Source organism: Scophthalmus maximus, chromosome 21, assembly GCF_022379125.1.
Source record: "Scophthalmus maximus strain ysfricsl-2021 chromosome 21, ASM2237912v1, whole genome shotgun sequence".
NCBI lineage: Eukaryota > Metazoa > Chordata > Actinopteri > Pleuronectiformes > Scophthalmidae > Scophthalmus > Scophthalmus maximus.
The window spans coordinates 1,407,094-1,432,158 of record NC_061535.1 but is presented as its reverse complement, the minus strand read 5'-3'; the positions used below and the strand labels follow the sequence as shown (position 1 = coordinate 1,432,158).

Genomic DNA, 25,065 nt, shown 5'->3' with positions numbered 1-25,065 from the left:
CTTTTTTCTGATACAAAAATCCGCCACTTCAAATTAAATGTGAAATGATGCCGCAGGGTGGGCAAGATTTATCTGAAACAAACAGACACTGCTCTTTGGGCTATGAGACTCTACTGTCATCTTTTCACAGGGACTAAATAAATCCATCCGCTCCCATTTAAAACATCAGCAACTCCAAAATGTGGGCAGAGTAAATAAAATGGTTCGACAGAAGCTTTTCCAGCCTGACCTTCAACCTCACCGCACTTGTTTTCCTTCCCTGCAAACTCTTGCGTAGGTTTAGTTGGTGTGAGTGTGTGTCTGTGTGTGTGTGTTAATTAACATAGAACCAAAGCAAACAAATTCTTGTGATTTCCTGCCCAGCGGTGCACAGGGTCCCATTTGAGAGACACACACAAAAAAAACTGCTAATAGTTGCATTGACACAATAATTACATCAGGGCTGTGGTTCAATTCATTATAAGAAAGTTATTCTATCCACTGTTGCCAAATTAACTCCACTGTAAACACCAGAGTAGATGTTGAGGTTTGAAGATACAATTAATAAACTATACTATAAATATGTTCCACTTACATGCAGAATTAAAGGAAACTGATGAATTTTCTAGCCAAAGAATCGGACCGTGTAGGGCCGCTTCCTACTGCTGGATTTTTCCCTGTGGTTGTTCAGTGTTGTTTAAAAGACACATAGATCCAGTTCAGACCATCATTGCTTCATTCGTATGTGCATTTTCATTGCCGCTTGTTGGCCTGCCTTCCGAGGAGAAATCATATCAATAAAAAAGATTGATGTGAGGTTAAAGAAATAACAACAAAAACAGTGGAAACTATTTATCTTGCAAGCGTGACACAAAGCACGCTACCGAGAAGGAGAGAAATTGTTCGGTATTTTGGGAAAACATGCCATTTTGTTTTTTTGCCTGGACTAAGGAGGGAAGACGGGCTAATGTCTCACACTGTAAATTTTTTTTTACAGTTTTTGTCAATAGATTTTACGAATTTTTCCTTGTATTTCACATTGACAGAAAAAGTATTAAAATTACAAGAATAAACTGTTTATTGAAATGTGTTTTGTGATTCAACAAAGGAATTCTGTAAAGATGGAGTACATTAAATATCTGTTTTTTAACAGCTTCTAATCGTCGTTTCACCAAAACTAACTGTGAATATAAAGTATTATTTACTGACAAAAGTAGTTGCATTTACTGTAATTTTACAAAAAAATACTTTTTTATTGCGATATGCCACTGTCAAATAAATAAAAAATACTTTTAATAATACTTTTAAATTTTACAATTGAAAGTAAATGTATGACTAAAGAAAGAAATATTTTTGTCATTTTGCATTACTTAACCACTACTTTACATACATACATAAACTGAAAAAACACAGGTATTGACTCCTATGAGAAAGTTCAAAAACAACGTGTGAGTAAATTAATTATTACACTTCTTTTACACTTCGATACATTTATTTGACCCATCACTACATTCCCCAAACACAGAAAAAGATATTAGAGTCTATCTAATCTAATCTGGGTTTGAGATATAAAATGATGCTCCAACCCACCAGCTACAGCAGACCTTTGGGTATGCCATCTTAAATCTACGAACGAGCTCAGAGGTGTCATTCACTCGTCCCTATCCCAGGCAAACCTCATGACCATTCACTTATAATTTCAAATTAAAAAGACAAAGTAATTACTAATCAGTCATAGATTTGCGATGTAAATTGTATGCCAAAATAAGGGTCAAGGATTATTTAGGTGGATTTTGATCATTTTTGAAGCAAAATTTAAAAAACACTAGCTGTTGTTAGTTTAGCGTATACGCATTGTACACCACTGTCGTCTACAGTCGCATTCACAACCCAAGTAACATGACCCTGCTGACCTCTTTCAACATTTACTGTAACAGCTGTGATGTTTCTAGCCTTAACCATTCTTAAGATATGACTAAAAAGCCAAAGTACTCTAGAGCAGGCTTCATTTGAGGCCTACCTGTAGACCTGACGTTTTAGGTAGATTAAAAAAAAATTAGAGGATTGACGTAGACACACCAATATCGGACTTTGTCATCACCAACTTGTTTAATTCAAGCCTGTAAAATTTCAGAGCTGTAGGTGTTATATTTTTCGGGCGACAACAGCAAATGTCACCTGGGACCCTCTGCGACCCTCTGACCTGTGCAATTGCAATTTCATTCTGCTTTATTATTCTAAATATATTTTTATTATTTATCTATACACACATACATACATACATGAATGAACAGGTTCATTCTGCTTATATTTGGCCGAAAACAAAAGGTGTTTCCACCGTAAAAACATTTGAGTTTGTCAGCTTTTGAGTTTAATTGAAATGAGTTTAATTATTTTTTTATTTTAAAACCATTGCAAATGTGCCATTGCAGATTAATTCTGCATTGTTATTTAAACATATATATTTTTTTCTTTTATGTATATATATTTTCACAGCCATGTTTTTATATGTATGTATATGTGAATACTTTTAATATTTTTGTATACATAACTTTTGTTCCAACAGAAAAAATATGTCAATAATGTCAACTATCTTGTATTGCTGCTCAACATTTTTGTTTGCGTGCGGGTCTGTGTGAGTGTTGTTCACGAGTGAATGTTGTCCTGAAGAGATCTTCTTCTCCATAGGTCCTACTCTCATCTGGACAAGGAGAGCGGCGCTGTGAGAATCGCGTTTTTTGACTTCTCCAGGGCCTTCAACACAATCCGGCCGCCCCTACTGAGAGACAAGCTGACAGAGATGAGGGTGGACCCACTCCTGGTGACATGGATTACGGACTACCTCACGGAGAGACCACAGTACGTCAGACTAAAGGACTGCACGTCAGACACTGTGGTCGGCAGCACCGTGCTCTCTCCTGTCCTCTTCACCTTGTATACATCTGACTTCCAGTATAACTCAGGGCTCCGCCACATGCAGAAATACTCGGATGACACTGCGATAGTTGACTGTATCAAGGATGGACAGGAGGGGGAGTACAGGAGCCTGGTCGAGGACTTCATGAGGTGGTGCAGGTCCAACCATCTGCAGCTGAACACCTCCGAGACCAAGGAGATTGTGGTGGACTTCAGAAGGAAGAAACCACATGTCCAACCCGTGTCCATCGAGGGGGTCGATGTGGAGGTGGTCAGGGCTGCAGATGGACGACAAGCTGGACTGGACAGCAAATATGGACGCTCTACATAGGAAAGGGCAGAGCCATCTGTACTTCCTGAGAAGGCTGGGGTCCTTCAACATCTGCAAAGAATTGTTGCAGATGTTTTACCAGTCTGTGGTGGCCAGCGTCCTCTTTCATGCCGTGGTCTGCTGGGGAGGAAGCAGCAAGAAGAGAGACGCTGGTCGACTGGACAGACTGGTGAGGAGAGCTGGCTCAGTGGTGGGCACAGAGCTGGACTCTCTGGTGACAGTGGCAGAAAGAAGGACCCTGGACAAACTGCTGTCCATACTGGACAACACCTTCACCAGGCAGAGGAGTGTGTTCAGTGGCCGACTGCTGTCCCAGTCCAGCTCCACCAACAGACTGAAAAACTGTACAAAAGACTGTACAACAGCTCCTAGTAAAGGCAGGGAGGACGATAGAAAAGGACAATTTATTTCAACCTTCATTTGCACATCCATTTTCCCGTTTTGCACCGTCATAAGCTAGTCTTTATAGTTATAGTTTAATATTTAATTTAATTTTGTATTTTTATTTTATGTTGGATGGATGTATGTCTAATGTATGTATCTTTGTAAATGCTGCTGGATGCCTGAATTTCCCTCGGGATAAATAAAGTATCTACTAAACTAAACTAAACTATGTTGTGTTAATATTATGCTGAAGCATATTGAAGCCGTTGCAAATTAGTATGTTGTGGGGAAGTTTATATTTATAGAAAAATAGATGAATGTGTACGCAAGAAGTTTTTTGTGTTTGTGTGTGGGGGCCGCTGACAATGTAAAAGTACAGTTAACCGACGTTAAGACGAATTCAGTTAATATATTTTGACAGTTTATCCATGTATCTGAATTTTTTTTTAAAAAGTGTTTTTAATGGGTTTTATATATATACATTACCTTAGATTTACATTAACATTTTGTTATAAAACTAGAAGTTGTCTGTACTTAAACTTATCTTAATCATTTTTAAAGATAATCATTCAGTTTTTTAAAGGTGTATAACTCTATTCAAACAATTAATATATGTGAAAAGTAAAAGATTTCATGGAATTCTATTGAGATTTTGTGTAAAAATACAATGAAAACAGTAATACATCGCCTTAGATTTAGATTAACATTACGTAATAATACTAGAAGTTATCTTTACTTAAACTTATCTAATCCCTTTTTAAAGAAGTGTATGACTCTTCAAACAATTAATATATGTTAAAAGTAAAAGATTTCATGGAATTCTTGTGGGATTTTGTGTAGAAATAGAGTAATATATGCAAATGATGGTAAAGATAATAACTGGGTTTTTTTTTTACAATTTATCTATGTTTTTCGTTTTACACTACATTTCTGTATTTAGCAGTTATTTTCTGGCGCCCCTGCTGCCAGAAAATAACTGTTTGTTTACAGTTTTTTTTTTTTCAGTGCATGCTAAATATGAAACTAAAGCTAAGCTAAAATAAGATAACCAGCTGTTGGCTGCAGGATTTAACACTTCAGGCTTGAGAACAACATCAATCGTCTCGTATAATATTTGGCAAGAAAGTGATTTTATATATTTCCCAAAATGAGGAACTGTTCCTTTAAAGAAGCGCAACATAATTTACTGTCATTATGGTATCAAAGTCTATTGTTAACATTGTTTTTTTTTTTTTACCTTTATCCATTGCTATAAAGATACAATTTGAATATTGATTTGTTGTATATGAGGACTGCAAAGATATTTTTAAATCAAGGGACACCAAAGCAATATGTGGTGTAGACCCACAAATGGATTTGTGCTGTATTGGAGAAACATAACACCTCCTTTTAAGGTTCACAGCACAGAGGGAGACTCAATAAAAGTGTGTCACAAGCATAATCCCAGTGACTGTGTGTTCCGCCCAGGATGGTGCCATTGTTTCATGGATCTGGTGATGGCTTGTTTCCAGCGCAATCTCTTTTGTCACATCTCCAGCTCATCATCCCATCTCTCTCTTTCTTTCCTGGAAGCAGCCCTCTTATCTGGCTTTGCCTCTTCCCTTTCTTCCACTGCTTTATTTCATCTTGTCATATTGAGTGTCTCTGAGTCACAACTCTCTCATTTTTGGATTATAGAGCCCTCGAGGGTTTGTTGTTGTTTTTTTCCCCCAGCATCCCCGCCTCTGCTCTTTTTCCTCTTCAACTTCCTTTTCTTCATCCCCCGTGTTTTTCTTCTTCTCCTAATATAGCAGGCCCGTATTCCCAATAAGCCTCTTATCCCAAACCCTCACCTCCATCTTTTCTCTGTGTCCTTAGGATTAGAGCAAGACATTCACGATATCCAAGAGGAGTTCATACATTATGCTTAACCTGTCTCTGTCTTTATGCACCTTTGGATCATGCAGGAAAGGGTGGGCAGGGGTCTCCATCTGCTCGGGGATTCATGCAAAGTAATCAGTGGTCTCACTTGGCATACAGCTTTTAGCCGCGCCAAATGAAAGCAAATCTAAATCACAATCTCTCCTTCTCCGAAACCAACAGCTTCGCCAGTATGTGTGATGCCAGAGCAAAAAATATAATTTAAAAAAAGCAACAGCTCAGCAGGAGTGGCCTACTTAGGCCCGCAGTTTCATGTGCTTCCGTTTGACTGGTTTCACAACTGCAAGTTCCAGGAAGATTGGCTTTTAAACCCAGCTGAATGGTCTTGAGGGTCCAGACCTCACAAAAAGATCAACTTGATGCCTTTTTATCCTTAATGTCTTTGGTTTCACTGTAACAATGTTTTTAAAATATTCATGAAGGGACTGAGAGCTACAGAGGGCATTCAAATTTCTGCACCACTGGACCCGAGGAATTTCCTCTTCGTTTTTCATCTAGAATTATGGGATTTGTATCAGTGATGTAATTTGTTCAAACTATAATCACCATCGGCTTTATTTTTTTTCTTTCTCGTCTTCGTGGAAGATGTCAATTTCCTCGGCGAGTTCAGTCAACCGTCCTTGTATATCGGGACAAGTTTTCATCTCTGCGGGATGCTGAGTTGCTGGGATGAAGAAGGGAACCTGGTCTTGTCCCCCTGTTCTCCTCCTCTCACTTCGCTCAGAGCCCCACGGCGCAGCAAGCCTAAGCAGACGGCTGTCCAGGCTCCCCAGATCATTACGCAGGAGTCACACTGGGAGAGGTGTGCGGGAAGTGTCTGTGACTCAGTGGGCGCACTGATGTTTATTGACATTCATCTCCATATGTCACGACCTCAGCCAATCAGAAGCCATGGGCATGGATTCGGCTTTAATCTCGAGGGGGAATGAATGCATGGAAGTTGCATGTGGTAGCTGCGCGTTGTACGAATTTATTGTCTCACCATATATGACTGCAACACCATAGACATTCCCTATCAGATCGTTTTGTGTTTAATTTGAGTTGCCCACTTTGCTCTATGCACACTGATCTAGCACAAGCAGGGGCCGGGGCAAAACATACTGTTTAGACGATGCAGTTCACACTCAACTCAAACTCCAAATGAACACCCTCAAATCGCAAATGAAAACGACAGGCTCTTGTACCAACTCCAATTACATTTTGGCATATCAGTATGAGAATACATACTCCAGAGCAAATTAAACCCCCTTGCTCAACCAGCCTCCCCCCAGCAATTCGAATCTATGCAGCGCCAAAATCACTTCCCCGACTGCTCTGACAATCTCTCCGTGTGAGGGGGGAGAGATTTTCTCCAGTCTATTTCTGAAAGTCTAATAAGATGAACCCTCACACTCGCCATGCTTAGATAAGGAGTCACTTGAGAGAGTTGAAGTGTTTACCGTGGCTCAGACTTGCCTTCCATGCACACAATACCTCCTCCAAATGTCTTAACCCTTTGACTCCCTCACGAGTGATTCTCGGACACATTTTGTGCATAAACAGCTCACCGTGTGTATAATTCCCCTCTTAAAGGGTGACCTGAGGGGAGATTGGCCTTACGTGGCGAAATTAGGAGGTAGGAGATAAAGGGTCGTGTTCAATTGCTGTTCTCTGGGCTTCCATCCTGTTATTAACCTTGTTATCAGCCTCGAGGCATATAGTTCCTCTTTGTTTATGCATCCCTTCTTTTAAAGAGGGCCTCTAGGCCGCGCCGCCATTTCCTCACCGCCCTTTTAGATCGCCGAGTTGAAAGATAGCCCCTATCCTATCAGCCGGATCGCTGCAAATCGTTTCTTGTGTACGATGCAAAGCTGGAGAATGTCATCCTCCAGTGTGATCGCCGTGTCCTCGGAGAGGCCCGATCCACCTCCTGCTGGCGACGCGTCGACTGCCTCCCCCCTGCTCTACGACTCCCATGCATGCGGAGCAAAGAACTCCAGCGATCGCTCGCATTTCAGTTGTTTTGAGGAGGTCACGAGCAAAAAAGGACAAAAATAAAGGGAGCCTGATGGTTGTTCAGCGATGAAATGACTACAAACATGCCTCTACTTACGATTAAAAGGGACCCCTCTTCACAGAACGCAATAATACTACCTGTCTTCTACGCCGATTTTATGGGCGGCTGTGGCTCAGGAGGTAGAGTCGCTTGGCCACCTCCCATCTTCCTCCAGTCCACATGCCGTTGTGTCCTTGAGCAAGACACTTAACCCTAACTTGCCTCTGACGGCTCTTCCGACAGTGTTTGAATGTTTATGAATGTGGCAGAAAGTAAATAGCAGCGCTGTATGAATGTTTGTGAATGTGACTTTCCTGTAAAGTGCTTTGAGTGGTCAATTAGACTAGAAAAAGCTCTATATAATTACAGTCCATTTACCATTCTATGCATCATGAAGCCTCGCCCACTCTTTTGAACAGCTTTTCCTGGTGAAAAAAACTTCCCATCTTTTAAGACATCAGTCCCATTTTTTTTTTTTCCATGATGTTTGTGCTTATTTTTAGAAGTGTTCCAGCAATTACCAATGTCTATTTTTAAAGACCACTGATTGCAGGATCACTAGGGCACATCGTTGCAGAACTGCATTGGTTGATTGTTCTCTTTGAGCTATCCGGTCGCCTTTGATTGTGGCTGGTGATTGCCACGGAGTGGGCGCAGTCACGAACGCAGCTGCACGCAAGCGCGCGCTCACGTCCACGACTCCTTCAAAATGTGATCTCTGGTAATCAGTGCGACAGTTTTGTAATCACTGTGTGTTTTGATTTGAATCTGGATGAAGGACTGACTTTATGCACAGCACGGGAGAGTCAGACACAGTTTAATCTACTAGGCTCCTGGGTTATAATCCTTAGGCTTAGAACAAAAGAATAGACACACACCAGTCGCACTCAGATGCTACTATAGTCATCATCATCATCATCATCATCATCATCATCATCATCTCTACTCCTTCTGTCCCGGGTTCCTGCCCGCACCACATGCCACCGTGGATCTTTGTAATTGTCCCTGCACTGCAGATGGCAAAATTTGATTAAAATCCTCTCCAAAAAATTAAATGTAAGAATCACGCTTTGTGCCCAATTCAGCGGACGGCAGAATGCAATAAACTACCTGAGCATTCAAAGTTACAGAAGCTGCGAGGGGGCTCGCTGTGAAAGTGGTTCATCAAAGTAATTGGTGCCTTTTTTTTCTTCTTTTTTTTTAATAATTTTTACTTTTGCCCAGGGAAAGAAAAGGTAACAGATGTCTGTCTGGAGGAAATGTAGGTCACTGAGTTTCCCTGCGACTCCCACTGACCCCCCCCCCCCCCCCCCCGATCCTCTAATGGAAAATAAATTTTGTGTTTTAATTATGTGCTTCATCCCCGAATGTGACAGTATTTTATTTTGAAAATTTGTTTATATTTTTTTATGAATAAATCAGAAGTGATCAGGGTAATGAGGAGCATTATTGATGCGCGATGGCTTACAACTGCTTGTGAGTATGCTTATGACGATTTTCCAGACACGACCAGGGAATCCTTAACATGTATCCCTTTAGGCATCTCTCCTGATACTTAGGTCTGTTTCGTGTCACAGGGTTAACAAGGAGCTTAATGGCATAATCCACATCAGCTACTGGTCTTTCAGACTGTCCTCTTAGTGACTTATCCCCTGACTTATCCCAGGGTCAAAGTGCAAGGCCCAGGAATTGTACAACGATCCTCCGGACAACTTCATAAAAAACCTGAGTTGATCACAGTGTGTGGTCATTTCTTGAAAAGTAAGGGTGCTCGATTCTTTTTCCAGAGACAGATATTTCCCAGTAAAAGCCACAAAAATCTTGATCAACCCCAAATGTCAACCCCGCTGCTCGCCCTCTCCCACCTGTCCGCACTTGCCCGGCCCAAGGCATCTCCATCCATGTTGGATTACAGGAGGACCTCCGGGCAGGCTGACTGGCTGGTTTCACTATCAGTTGTGTGACCCACATCCCTCGCTCTGGCTAATCCTTTAGTTCCTATAATCCCTGAGTACCTAGCCACATCTAATCCTTTGTGCTGCTTTATTTCAGCATTAGATTTCATCTCTAGCGTCTTCCTGATGATACCCTTCACTCCCCTCATCAGTCGGTGCGGGATGTGCACTGAATCTCTATTCTCCCCTGGTTTAATAAAGGGAAAGTCATTTCTGGTAATTTGAAGAGTTGTGTTCTGCTTTCACCCTCTCTTATCAGCTCAATTGTAGATTGGATTAGTGGACGAGCAATTATTATACTACACATAGCACTAGACTAACACATAGTTTATATAGTGTTCATACCCTGAAACTGTCCACGAATTCAGATAGTTACAGTTTATCTTTATCATTATTGGTTTACACAACAGCTTGTTTATTTCCAAATGGTTCCTACAGTCTCCAGACAGTGTCAGAACAAATATACCACACCACAGGTCACCAGTATCAACTGATCATTCAGTTCAATACGAGAGTTAATAATACAGTGTCACACATCAGTGTTGACATTTTTTATTTCTCCTCATAAAAACGCAAGTTCTGGGGCGACATTTTTTTTGTTTGTCTTTGTTCTTGTCTGTTGTTTTTCTTGCTTTGGTGACAGTAACCTGAACTCATGAAATCGTGGTGGCTGTTTTTTAATGTTACTTTAAATGATACTACAAAGAGAGTAGGCCACAGTTATTCTCATCTTCGCCCATGCAGATACACACATTTATGTACGCACACACGCACACACACACACACACACAGACACACGAGAATTAAATTGGTCAGAGCCCCTTGAGCCATTTAATGACCCTCAAAATCTAACCCAGTATCTGCCTCAATACATAAATGAATGAATAAATAAATAAATAAAGCTCTCCTCATGTATTACACATGAATATATACCACATGGAGATATGGAGGCGGTAGAAGAGACTCAGTTGTACACTTCACGGAGATCGATCCGGCCATAAAACACTGATGCGACAGCAAGACCAGAAGGAAGTTCCATCAGACCATAGTAACGCTCTGTGCACTATCTTCACACATCCACATTATTCTTTATTTGAAATCTAAATACATGAGGCCAAAAATAATGTGTTTACTTCAGACTGCGGCACTTCGCCCGAGCCATTCCTTCATATCCCTGTGAAATGTTCAGCCTATGCAGTGTCTTTATTTGCTCTGTCATCTGTGAGTAGAAATATCCCCTCTCCTCTTCCTCAACTCCCTTTTCTCTCTTTTATGACCTTTCACAGCCAGTTGAAATGATGCTCCCTCCACAGGCTTTAACTCTATTGATTAAAGCTATATTAAACATACTGTATGGAGCAACTTTCTCACATGCCCCGTCACTTGTTGATGGTCTATTTCCCCAGACACACAATTCCTAACCTTATGAGGATTAGGTGATTCTTTTTTAGGTTTTTTTGCCTTGTTCTGGTGGGTTTGCTGTTTATACAATATAATAGACTGTACCTAATTCAATAATAGATCCTGCACAGCCAGGCAATGTCGTCAACACTGGAGTGCAACGAAAGACTAGATAATAGATCCTGGTTTGGTTGAATAAAAATATGTATTCAAACGCACATATACACATTTCCGGTTCACCATAATGCCAATATTAGTGAAACTTTTTACGGATTACAGAATGGGGCTTTGATTTGTGTCCTGCAATTTAAAGAAAACCACTGTCTGATAGATTTCATGCAAACTAATCAAGCTTATGTTATCTCTGTGAATTAGTTGAGAGCAGTGTCTCCGGCCGACTTCGGTGTGTTGGCGTGACATTTTATAACGAGAACCCTGTAAGCGTCTTGAGTATGTAGGTGCGCGCTACTAATGATATTGTTTTAACAGACTGAGGCAAAATTTGTCATGTCACGGGCAAAATGTCAGCATCCAGAACATAGGACAACTGAAAAGCATTGGCAATGCATACCATTGTGCACGCGTTGTATAAAGGCTACTATATACACTTTTCATTTGTCCCGCCACAGTTTCATAATTATCAAACTTATTTTTTCACACAGCCTAAAAGATCTCTAAGATAATGTTTTGTGGCATTGCTTCATTGAAGAGCTGTGTGCAGTGCTCTTTGCCACCGGCCGTGTTGTTGGTACGTTAAAACATCCACATGGTTTTTTACAGTCCTTGGCAGGAAGGTATGATTCAGGAGTCGGTCAAGCTCTGGGGGTAAAGTCGAATTGTCAAATTTGCTGAGGAAGTTTCCCAAATCCTGAAATCACCCAGAAGTAGTTAATTGGCTGATCGGATGACAAGAGACTTGTTCTGATTATTTAAATGTTCAGGTAAGGTACTTAAATGCTTCATTTCCTGTCTCCTTCAGCATAGGGTGCAGTGGACTTTACTACGTGAAAGGAAAGGAGAAGTAGACGCCCCACAATTCATTGCGGCATCAATATTTAATGTAAACGATTAAATGAGAAGTAAAAGAATACTATGAATATGACCCAGAAGGGACGCATGTCATCATGTAAGTTACTGTTAACTATGAGGCATTTACATCTGAAGTCACGCGGTGGTAATACACACTGAAAAATAATGGACGGAGCCCCTGCGTTTTTTGTTGTCCGTCTTCGGAAATTTGTAGTTTCACCACGGCAGACGCACGACGCAATAACATCCGCAGTCGCACAATGACGTAGAATAGTGTAAGTGGGGTTGGAGTCCTGTGAATCGTCCTACACCTTTCCTTGACCTCACGACATTTCCATTGAGGTCACGGAATAGTTGATAGGAAAAGACGAAAGGAAGGACAATCCGAATCCACCCCCAATTTATGCATTGTATCACTATCAAGGTCAGACGTGCACTTAGCTCTTCGAATCTCATTTACCCCTAAACTCTGATCGCCTCTGGTGTTTTGGACATCTTACCAAACACGTAGAACGAAACGCATCATGTTGATGGTGTGGAATATGCAGGTAAAACTATCAATTTACTGTGGAGATTAATGATACGGAATGTGATGCCCCTATAAAAGTACCAGCATCTATAATCAAATTGAAGAACTGTTTTTAGATTAAAAGAGTTCCTCGGCTTCACAGTGATGTTTTCGAAGCCAAAAGGGAGCCATAAAAATATTACTTGGGCTGTTGGCGGAGGAAGACAGAAGTCATCTTTTGCCTCCAACTTTGGATGCACTCATTCACACAAACCCTCTCCCTTTCGATCTCTCTCGCGCACCCTTACGCATAAGACATAACTTGGCAGTCAGACGCCGTAACTACTCAACAAATTGCCGTCCAGCTTGCTGCAGGCCCGCGTGCATCATGTCTCAGCATTTAGACGACAGCCTTGAATCGCTTATCGTGCAGTTTCTCCGGAGTGCTCTGCTTGCACATGCAAGCCGCAATCTCCGCGCAGCAGCAGCTGACTAGGGAAACTGTGGAAATAATTGTCTGTCGTTCCTCGTTGGCTGCTTTGACGTCTGGCGAATCCCCTTGTGGTGCACTAACAGAGTTGTTTGAGGTCCCCGGCAACGTGTTTGTGGGGGGGGGGCACGGTGCCGGCGTGCGCTACATGCTTGTTCACATCCGCGGCGCATTGGCTGGTGGGCAGCTGAGAGGGAGGGAGCACGCTGAGAATAATAGCTGCAGGTCTGACCCCGGCAGATGGACAGGACAGCCTCTGAATGGAGAAAATGTTTTTATTTTTAATTTTTATATCATCTTGCACTTTATTTCTCAGACAGGCCCGATGCCCACACTGTGGGGTCGATCCAGGCATTACAGCTTATAGAGTGAGAGCTGCTGCTTTATGCCGCGCACTGTAAGCATCATGAATCGCTCCATGTTCAGCAATTGTGCAAATGGCTCCAATTGTGTGTACATACTATAGTTATGTTTTTTATAATGCTTTGCTACTAGATGTTTACCATCTTGTTTTATCTGATTTTACTTAATGTCTCTCGTATAATAATAATATATCATATGATTAGATAAGATATTAAAGAGCAAGTGTTTTCCCATTGTATCACTCCTCTTTGCTCTTTTGGAAATAAAGACATTCGATCTACACTAACTTTGTCATGTTGCCTGCTGCGTGCTACCTGTGCGCCACTAATCCGTATCCACGCTCACATGGCAAAGTCGACAAAAGGGACTGAAACCCCGGGTGAAACTTTCCACCGCGCCGTCCGTTTTAGTCAAATGTCACTCGGTGAGGTGGATAGTCATCAGAGCAAATGTTCCATTTTGACCGCCCGAGTGTCACTAAGTGATAGATGCCTCCAGAGTGAGCCCCGCCGCTGTGGCTATGCAGCTGCCTGCGGGGGTAAATGTGAAAAGCACCATGGATTTTTAGCACTGCTTTCCACAGGCACAGAGGAGATGCCATGCGAGGTCACACAGAGGTAAATATAGCCCCACGAGAGTGTCGAGGGGACCTTGGTCGGGGTCCGGGGCTCCTGTCAGATGACTCGCCCTCGCCGGGCGTTGGAGGGCAGGGGGAACTGAGCATATTCATTAGGGTGCGCCTCCTGGGATAGGACAGGTGAAGGTCAAGCGACTGGGCCTAATGTTGTTGTGGGGTTATAGGAATTTTTTTTCCAATCGTTGCAATACAGGAATGTATGATTGGTCTTATCTAAGGTGCGGTGGCTGTGGCTGTGGCTGCGGCTGCGGCGTCCCTCTCTGCTGACGTTACAGCCTGCCTTTGTAGTGGAAACACAGTTAGCACAATCAGTTCAAATGTCACCTACTATCGTCTCCAACTTGCTAAATGCTTATTACATCTTGTCTAAGTCACGGCGCACCATATGGCGGGTGATAAGATGCTAGAGAGAGGGGGGGGGGGAAAGCAACTCTTATCTGAGTTTCACTGCAGAGGCCTTGAAAAAATACATTGAAATGAAGTCTTGATTTTGAACATCAGAATTTGATTCATCGAGCTGGGGGACGTGCGATTGGCATTGTCTGCTATCTGCATTGCTGCTCGCGCTGATCTGAGCGCGCGGCGGATAATATTTTGTCTTTAGCGGGGATGAATACAAGCCCGGATAAGTGAGTCTGCTGAATAAATGATGTTTATAATCATAGCCCTGGGTGTCAGCTAATGTGCCCGGGGAGACGCGGGGGAGGGGGAGTGTGGGGAACAGGGAGTTCCAATCATCTGTCCAAGCAAGTCCCTCCAAAGCAGATAATAATGTGGGTCTAAACTGCAGCATGGGTGGGCAATGGGATTGTGCGCACGCCCCGGTCTCCTGCTGGATAAGCTCCCCCTGATAGCGCCACTGACCTCTTCCCCCAGAAGCTGCGAGTGGGAAGGGGAGTCACAGCATGGCTCGTGTGTGTGTGTGTGTGTGTGTGTGTGTGTGTGTGTGTGTGTGTGTGTGTGTGTGTGTGTGTGTGTGTGTGTGTGTGTGTGTGTGTGTGTGTGTGTGTGTTCGGGTTGCAGTCATGGACGAGACGAAGGGGCAGGTGAAAAGATGAAAATGTAGAGTGGCGTACAAATTCCCAAAGGCAGAAAAGCAGAAAGAGGACAGTTCGGGAATGAAGGCTCGGGATCATATATGCTGTGATAAAACCTTGGGGGATGTTTCCAGGAGTTTTGTTCGGACACATACAGCACAGAGAAATTACGAAGCAGCGAGATCAGTGTTTTTAAAACACCGTTTTGACGGTGAGTCACGTAAGCTTGCATGATGCAAATCAGCAGTTGCCGTCCCTTCCCATCATACACCTGTGATCCTGCCGTCGGGAAGTTTCATCTTATGACCGCCGTTCCTCTTTCTGCATGCAGCTCGTCTCAGTTGGCCAATGACGTCCTGATTTTCCACACGGTTCTTTTTGACATATTGAGTCATTTTGCAATTTTGATTTATCTATTTCCCTTTTTTTCCTGGTCTGGGCACAGAGGCGCTTTTGTATGTTGCCCGTTGAAAACCTCGGACGAGACATCTTCAGTGGCTGATGTTTGCCGTTAATTAGCATTCAGTCGAATGTGATACCGTCACGAGTGATTAATTCAAAATTAAAGAAATTATTGTTGCACTTCAAAGGTCATAAAGTGAAGACTGCCAAAGCAGCACATGGTCTGCGTGCGACGGTTTTATTCATACCACCATCATCAATCTCTGCCCAAAGCTTTGATGACAACTGATGACTGGAAAATGCTTTTACATCCCTGTGACAAAGATGTTCCATAGCACTAAGGAGGGAAACTGTCGGCGTGGCCTGTCCTGAACCCCCCTCGGCCTTTGATGACAAGATAGTTTTTAAATGAATCCTCTCTTCTAAACTCCTGCCTGTGCATCAGAGACCTTCTGATGTCTGAAGGTGCAGAGAAAATGATGCGATGGGCCTAAGTGTGCAACAGCTTTTTTTTTAATTAAATATTTTTTAAACCTCTCACCAGCGCAGTATAAATTAGCCATAATAGATGTGAGTGACATAACCATGTTGAAAGGATGTAAGCAGCCTGACAGGAACATCGCTTGTAGCAACTCTTGTGCTGCATTAGTGATGATTTTCCAGGAGGCAGCTCACAAAGAGTCTTCACAGCTCGCTCGTGAGCCGCAGCCCAACCCGGAAAAGCCCCAAAACAAGAGGCCACGTGCACACATACGGAACCCTCCGGCCTTCACAAATTGTTATTCACAACCCACAACCCAATGGCCTAATCTATTTCCCCCCACTCCTTAAAAAAAACAAAAACTTATATATACATATATATATATATATATATATAAAGTTTTTTAAAGAAATAAATATATATATATATATATATATATATATATATATATATATATATGTCAATCCGGTTCTAAAAATGGCTGCCTCTCCCTGGGGCTTGCCAGAGCATGAAATAGACTTTACATCACGTTAGCCGAGCAACAGCAAACCAGGAAACTTAATTTTTTTTTGTCGTTGCTCATTTTTCATCCTACTTTTGTTGCCGTAATCTTAACATAAAGCATTTCTCTTAACCCCCCCTCTCTCCTCAGTTTATGACCTGAATAAGAAATCAGCAGTTTGCCAGGTTTGGAATATGACAGACAAAGCTAAAGTCATGTGTAGATTGAGATAATACGGTTGCGGAACACTTTACAATGCTTTCCACCTTTTCTGCCTTTCAGACTACCCCCACCACCCATTGCTGATAAGCAGGAATACGGATGGTGGATTGCTAAATGCCTTGGATTTGCAAAGTGCCTGCTGATACGGCAAAGGGAGTCACACGACAGACAGCACAATTACTTGCAACCTGTTTGTAATGCCACCTATCGCCTCGACCACTGGCAAATGAAGAACATCAATATCTACTCTCCCATGTGGGAAGTGGCTGCAAAGCACGATGTGCAATAATAAAAAAAAAAAAAAGCACTTCTCGCCTCCTTTGTGGATTCGACAACTTAAGTCTGAAATGTACGGAGGCAAAGTCACGCGCAGCAAATTGGATAATGCAGTGAGGAAATTTCTGGGGTTTTATTTGCTGCCATTTAGAATTCACACATTTCCAAGATGCTCTTTCTCCATGAATATAATGTCTCATTTAGTTTTTTTTTTCCTCCCCTCATCATGTCCACCCCCTCTCTCTCTGTGTCCAATGCAGAAAGTCCCTGGTGGCTGTGCCTCGAAATGGCCTCATGTTTATTTAAACTTAAAAGTGTGGCTGCAGAGCGCCCGGTGCCTCGTTCGTTTTTCTGTGGTGTTTTCTTATGGCCAAGCCCGGCAGCCCCAGAGCCATTCATCAGCCGGGCTAAGTGTAGCTACAGCGCAGAGGGCTGAACAGCACTCCACCACAATGAGTGTGACATCAGCTCTCCACACAAACCAGCGGGTGTGTCAAAGAGATGCACAATTACAGAGGAGAGACGGAGAAGGGAGGAGGTGGAGAAGTGACCGTGGAGAGAGACGGAGGCATTACAAAAAGAGAGAGTTGTGAGCGCGTCAGTCAGTGTAGCTTTTAATTTCGGTTTCGAGCACTTCTTTGTTACGGCGCAGGCTTTTATGCTTTACGAGCACGAGCTGGCTCGAGGCAGACGGAGCGAGCGACAGAAGGGCTGTTGAATTAGCAAAGACGACACTCGGCACACAAACATAATGAGCAGGAAAGAGGCAATGTAATCCGAGTGGCAATAAGTGTTTTAGCATATATGTGAGCATTCAAAAATTGTTTTTTTGTTTTCATAATTAACGCTCTGAACATTTGGCTTTTAAAATTATTTAAATAAATAAATAAATAAATAAATAAATAAAATAAATTTAAAGTGGATTTCAAGAACGGTCTCCCGAAATATGGATTAAAGAGAAGGACTCGCATCCGAGTTGAATGGGGAGCACAACAAAGGAAACCCGGACGAGGATCCAAATGAGAGGAAAGATAAGGATGTGAAAGATCAAAAGCAAGGAAGGAGAAGGTGAAAAAAAGAAATGGGTTAGCTGCGGTGAATCAAAACGTAAGAGGCAATATTTAACTTACATGGTGAATTATGAAAAGAGGACAGGAGAGACAGAACCAATAAGAGAGTCCACACAGGGTTCAATTGTATATATATCTATATATATATATATATATCTTCATTTATTTCAATATTTAAACCAACTAAAAGTTGTAAATACAACTTTTGAATGAAAGGCACAGGAAAAATCAGACAATGCTGATAGAATACGCAAAAGAAAAAAAAATACAGTACAAAAGTGAACAGTTAGTTATGCACGTACAAATCCCTCCAGGTTCCATCCAGACACGGGGGGGGGGGAAACAGAAAGATATCTCACAGAGCTCAAAACCAGAAATACATTAGCCAAACTTCTTTTTTATTGCTTTTTCCAAACTGACAGAGGGGTCACATCAGCTCTACTGCTCTCGCAGAAAAGGTTAAAAAAGGAACTGCTCTGCCTCCCTAGTTCCTAGACGATGGATCGGCTCATATTTACTTGATTATTGGCCCGCCTATTGACCGTGCTACACAACACTCCACTGGGAATTCAGAGCCGGAGTCACAACATCGAGACAGATGACGTACGAAACATATGGGGCCAGAGAGAGACGACGTTTGTTTTTTTCTCTTCTTTAAAGATCCCTCATAATCCATTACAAAAATGAGCCTGTATTTGTGATTATGCTTTAATTTGTTGGTCCGCTGAGTGCAAAATCAGCCCGACCTCCAAGTGGTGCCGAGTGTTTAAATGTTCAACATAAATTTGAATATTTCCTGTAAAATAAATTTTTAAAAAAGCAGGTCAGAAGTCAGTTCTGGAGCAAGGAAAATAAATCTGAATTTCTTTGTTCCCTTTTATACCACGTACTTAATGGAGCTTTGACAACAGGATTCATTCATCAATTTCAGACATTTAAAGAGAAGCTGGCACAGGAAGCCACTTCTCTGAGGTTTTATCGTGTCCTCTTTAAAAAACACTCCATTGGCCCTCCTTTACCTTTAGTCAAGCTTTTGCAAACCTCGTTGAAGAAAAACGTGTCAAGGCCCGACGGATCATCATTTATCAATCCTAAGGGAGATTAACAAAGCAAAGGGGCTTAGGTGGCATCAAGTATTGCCAATCTTCCGTCTTAGGTTCTTCCTGAAGAGAAAATCAGTATGCAGGCCTGCCCAGCTCAGACTAGATTGTGTACACATGAAGGTTCCTTTGGGCAGCTGTAATGGGGTAAAACTGGAGGGAAAGGTGCTGTCACTGTACTGCTCGGGGGTTTTTAATATTACATATAGCCTCTTTGGTATAGGCACATCTGCATCAAGGGACCACGGCTGTATAATTACCCCCCTTTCTTGTTCCTATGTCCCGCTGTCTCGCTCTCTCTGGTTCCTATTAAAGGGGGGGAAAACATACCCGGAAATAAAAGATGATTGCCGTACGGTTGCCGATTGCTGTGAAGGCTTTTTCCTTTTCTACCGCATGAAAGGCAAATTCCCCAACCCCCCTCTCTCCGCTCTACCTGCAGTAGCTCGGCCTTCCCTGCTGCTTGACAGCGGGAGATTCATGCTACCTCCACCTTCCCTGCAGCCATTCTACAGAGAAAAAAAAAAGACATAGCACAGCAAAAATGTAAATGTACCAATCTAATCAAATTTTTTTTCAAAGAATTTAAAAAATAGAAAATTTAATTTAAAAAAAATAGAGGGAGAGAGAGAAAAAGATCCTTGGGGCAAAAATGAAACAGGTGGTAAGATTTAGTGTTCTGGTGGATTGGGGAGGGAAAAGCAGAATGGATGTTGTCATGGCTGTGTGATGTTGCTTTACGTTAGCCTGGGTCCAGTGAAGGATGCGTTCACACCCCGGCCCTCTCTCACTCAACCCCCCACCACCCCTACACAACCCCGAACACTTGGCGGGCCCACCCCGGTAGAGGAGAAGTTGCCTCTATCCCCTCTCTATCCTGGTTCTGATCAGAATCTCCTGGCGCCTCCCTGCTCTTTCACACAGGGTAAAAGCTCGAAGCTTTAACAAAATCGGCTTTGATGTCGGATTCTTACACTTCCTGATGCAAGACCTCTAACACCTTCCTGCTCCGGAGCACAAAAGGGGAGCAAATGACATCATGTACAAGAACCAGGATCTCAAGAGTCTGGAGATTAAAGAGTACAGGAAATTCAGTCTCTCAGTGCTTCAGGCTAACGCCGACTCCGTTCATTACCTGGCTGTAGCGGAGGCGGAGGAGCTGGCAGCTAGCTGGGTGAGGTATTCGCGCAGTTCCTTGGCCGCCTGGAAGCGGCCGTAGCGCTTTTTGGGTCTGGTGCACTCATCCAAAAGAGCCTCGAGTTGTCCATCTTTGGCTATGTGGGCGGGCGGGTCGTGGAGGAGGCCCCCGGTGGTGCCCCGCCACGTAGCGTACCGAGACAGCAGGTTCTGGCAGACGGCGTAGTAGTTGTGGTCCACGGTGACCCGGGAGCACAGGGAGTCCTTCGAGAACGACAGGCAGGCCTCGCGGTCGCACTCCTCGAAGCGGCTCTCGTACCACACGTCGTAGCTCTCCGGCTTGTCTGGGGGAAGACAGGGAGAAGGTTAAATTAACGCGGGCCATAAAAGTATACTGATCATAAAATACACTCACTGATATTGATTGAGTTGTAGATGCATGATATTCATTTCATATATATAAAAAGCATTTATTGGGTCATCAACTGGTTTCTTACAGCCTTCATCAGCTGAATATGTAATAAGATCAGGATATGTATGGCTTGAAAATGTTGATGAAAATCATTTAACTGAAAACTCCTGAATTTATTAGAGGGCAACTTGCATTTATACTTTTTTTTTTAATTTTTTTTTTTTTTATAAGGCGTAGGAGTTCCCACCAGCATGCAGTACACATTTTTAATGTCTTCTCTTTTTGTGTAATTGGAGTTTTTTCCTTTAACACAATGACATTTTGAAACAAAACTGATTTGAGTGATTACAGATCAACTGTACGACTGCACCTCACCGTGAAGTATAATAGCTTTCCATTGTTTTGTGCAAATTGCCCCAAGAAATCAACCTGACCAGTTTGTCAGGACCACGGTGCTGTTTTTTGACATCCCACGGGCACCGACGGGAAATGATTTTCAAAGCACACGGCCAAACAACTCATCTGCCATTTCATTTGACAGAAATGAACCACTTTCCAGATTTATTGAGCAAATAAAAATTCTTTCTCCAGCTCATTTCAAGATGTTTTTTTAAAAAGAAAATTTCTTTGGAGGATTGTGCGGGTAAAGGAGGGAGCCAAGAAAATATCCTGGAATGGTGAGAGAGCTATTGGTTTGTCCATTAAAAAGCAGATCGATAACATTGTTGGGAGGGGAAGGGGGTAGTGGGGGCGGACCCGGAGGATGCAAACACATAATCAGTGTATCAGCGTTGTAATGCACTTCTCCTTCGGCTCATCAGAACAACTCAATCAAACATCCAACGCCGCCCTGTTAGCAAGGGCCCCTGTGGCCCCCTGAAGAGGAGGGGCATATCAACCTCAATCAGTGTAGGTGATGAAGATGGATCTGCATGAGCATGCATGCCACAAGCGTGCACACACACACACACGCCCCCCTCCACACACACACACACACACACACATATATATAGCTCCACATATGCGTGCATAGGCAGCACAAGGTGAAAGCAATTAATGTTTCAGAGCTGGCCATGCATCACACTTCAGCACTGATTGACAGATGGCATCAGGAAACTGTCCAACGTCCACACGCCCCTCACTCACACACCCACACTCACATACATCCACATGGTGAACAGAGCGCCTAAAAAGAACAGGGGTAGGAGAGGGTTCACAGTCAAGGACGAAGATGAACACAGCAAAAAAATAAAATAAAAGGCATTTTGAGATTCAAGTAAAAGCTGAAAGAAGACTGCTCAATTCTTACTGCAGGTCTGAGTGTAACTGAGCTGGAACATTTCTGAATCAAACAGAATCATCTACAATTCAAGGGAATTACACGTCAAATCAACAGACCCACCGTGTTCAATTTGCTTCATATTTTATGCAAATAATGTCATTGCACCCCAAAAAAACTAGTTTGCAAAAAATGTTCTAGCTTGTATCTTTTTAGTTTCTGAAAAATTAATGCTTTAAAAGAAAACTAAGGGGGCTCTGGTCCGAAAAAAAATGGCCCAGTCCCATATATTATTATGATGGAACTATTATTCCCACATTGGCATTAGAGCTGCATCAGTTAATTGATTAATTGATTAATACATTTATTGCCTATTTTTGAAAATAGTTTCACGTTTTTGTGGGGGAAAAAAGTCAAAATGCTCTGATTTCAGCTTCTTAAGTGTGAATACTTTATGGTTTCTTTGCTCCTCTGTGACAGTAAACTAAATATTTTTGTTGTGTGGACAAAACATACACAACAAAACATCATCTTGGGGTTTGGGGAAATCAACATTTTTCACCATTTTATGAACCAAAGAACTAATAGATTAATCGAGAAAATAATCGACAGAGTAATCGATAATGAAAATAATCGTTAATTGCAGTCCTAATTGGCATTTTAAAAATATTGTTTTAAACTATTACATATCCTTAACTTCCGAGATGGTTGGCCCTTCAATTGCATATTTGCCAAGTTAGGGCTTGCTGAAAATGTTATTCAAAAATAATTTGGTGCATTGGAGCCCACTATAACTTCACACAGAACCACTAGATCTTTTTAATTATTATATATAATACCCATGGTGTAGAGCTGTCTGAAAGAACTTTACATTTCTGATTTGTGAGGCATTAAAATGACAGACTAATTCTTGTTGCGTACAGTGACAACAACCCAACATGGTCAGTCAGGAGATGTGCGTTGATTGGACATGACATTTTTTGGGAGAATGATGGGCGAGGTAGGTCTCCTGTGTATCCAGAGTCTTCGCTATTACGGAGCCGAGAATGAACTTGTCTTCATTCCCCTCACTCCTCTGCCTTCCCGGCGCTGCACTTGAAAAGGGTCATTGGGCCTGAAATACTTGTTAGCGTGGCCTTACCAGTGGCATTCAAGAGTACGAACCGGCTTTCACTATTCATGCCTGTGTTCAGAGTGCATTATTGAATGTGAGAGAACGAGGGAGGCTGCGTGTGTGTGTAAATGTTTTAAGAGATGCCGCATGTATGTGTGTTTGTGTAAGCCAGTGAGCGATTGTGTCGTGAAGGGAATGAGAGTGAATGGAGAGTGTATGTGTGTGTGTGTGTGTGTTTGTATGTGTGTTAGTTACATTATACACCATGTGTTTTCAAAAACCACTAGGGTTGAAACCATTTTCAAATGCTATAAACTCAATGATGAGGAAAGTTTCCTTTCGCACCACTGGACTGTGCAGACACACAGCGCGTGACATAACCTCAACACGACATGAATTTCATCTCGCTGCGAACCTGCCGCATCAATATGGATGCCCCCTAATGAAAGGGTTGAACAGCGCATGGCTTTCATTTGCAAATCAATTGGCCTCAGTTTAGACTGATGAGATTTGCACCTGAACTCTCTCTCAAACTCGTGCTCTAATTGCAGGAGTTGGATTCAATGCCTGTGGAGCCGCGCGAGGTCGCCGCGCCTATTTCCTACCACCGTCTGACACGCGGCTGTGACCTCGCAATACCCATTACCGCCGTCATCCCACTTCTTCCTGCTGCACGGTGGTGCTTTGGCGTGCGTGCACGCACCATACACACACACACACAAGAAGCACATAAACATTCCTGAGGCTTAAACTCTGAATGGCCACGGTAAGCAGCTTGAGTTGTCAAGCTCTAAATGTGTCAGCCAGACAAAGAGTCTCTCAACCTGGATTGTGCTTCAGGACTTGCAAAAGGCCCGGTGTGACCAGGTGGGAAATTGCAGCAAACCAGAAAACACCTACAAAATCAGAGGCAAAAAAACTAAGGGGCATGTTTGTGTAGCAAGACATTCAACATGTTTGCAGAATCTGGTGTTCATGGCAACCCACAGTGACGTCACCCATTGGTTTGTGAACTGCTGTTTTGTAGCCTGGAGTTTATCATTTGGCCAGCGGCATCTTGGTTTTTTGAAACCAGTGTTAACGATAATTTGGAGGGAGAGCTCCAGGACACTGTACTCTCACCAACACCTGAGATGGTACTAGCTGTCAATCACACGGCTTCCATGCCCGATGCATACCTTGCTTTATTGTCTGTTTGACCCTAAATGGGACCATAATTTACAAAATTATGCTGTATTGAATAGAATTGAATTACAGATAAAATAAGAAGTAAGGTCATTTTCTCATAGACTTCTATTGAAACTGACATAATTTGCAACCGGTGGAGTCTCCCTCTGCTGGTCATTCAAGAGTAAACAGGTTTTAGGCACTCCCATAGTTGCTTTACATTCTAGACCCGGAGTCTACAGACATTTTTATGTACAATCTATAGTTAGAGCTCATAATTTGGGGATAGATTCATCGAATACCTCTCCTCCAACCGAAAAAAGTACACACAAACACAAAATGCAGACAATGGTTCATATCTGTCACAGGGCATAATGGTGGAACCTAATGCTGGGCAATATGAACAACAATATTATCATAGACATTGCTAATCATAACGATCAATGTGAATGCATTATTTCTTAAGACTTCAAGGACAAATTTTTGCTCCTGACTGTAAACTGACGAAATCAGAGAGTTGATTATGGTTTTAAACTCAAAAGTTTACAGAAGTCTGAGGTGTACCATTCAAAACAATGTGCGTTATACCTCTCACCCTGCTTGTGCAAAGCATCTTATAGATATATATTGAACTTTTGTTATATTGATATTGAATTTTTTGTGGAACCTCAACACCACTTAATTAGGATTTCCACAGGAATGGACTAATCTAAGAACCCGACTGGGCGGTTGCCCCTCTCTCTGAAGTAACCCCAGGATGGGGTACACGGGGGTGGGAAAAAGTATGTGATGTATAGCTCTCTATGTTCTTGTTATGAGGTTTATTCTGAGAGGCAAAAAAAAACTAGGGCAGTGGAGATGGCTCGTTATCCTAGCGATCTTTGCTTTGATGGGGACGAGTGTGGCGAAGGCAGACGG

General features: G+C 42.5%; 1 protein-coding gene across 4 annotated transcripts in view; it reads right to left on the bottom strand.

Moving 5' to 3' along the window:
- Positions 1-18,057: 18,057 nt before the first annotated feature.
- dipk2ab (divergent protein kinase domain 2Ab) overlaps positions 18,058-25,065 on the bottom strand; it is a 32,167-nt gene continuing 25,159 nt past the window's right edge. For all 4 annotated transcript variants that reach the window (XM_035619327.2, XM_047329873.1, XM_047329874.1 and 1 more), the window contains 2 exons: positions 20,174-20,519; positions 18,058-19,547 (listed from right to left, as the gene is read on the bottom strand). In XM_035619327.2, coding sequence (XP_035475220.2) covers positions 19,517-19,547; positions 20,174-20,519 — 377 coding nt within the window. In that variant the 3' untranslated portion in view covers positions 18,058-19,516. The remainder of the gene's footprint in view (positions 19,548-20,173; positions 20,520-25,065) is intronic.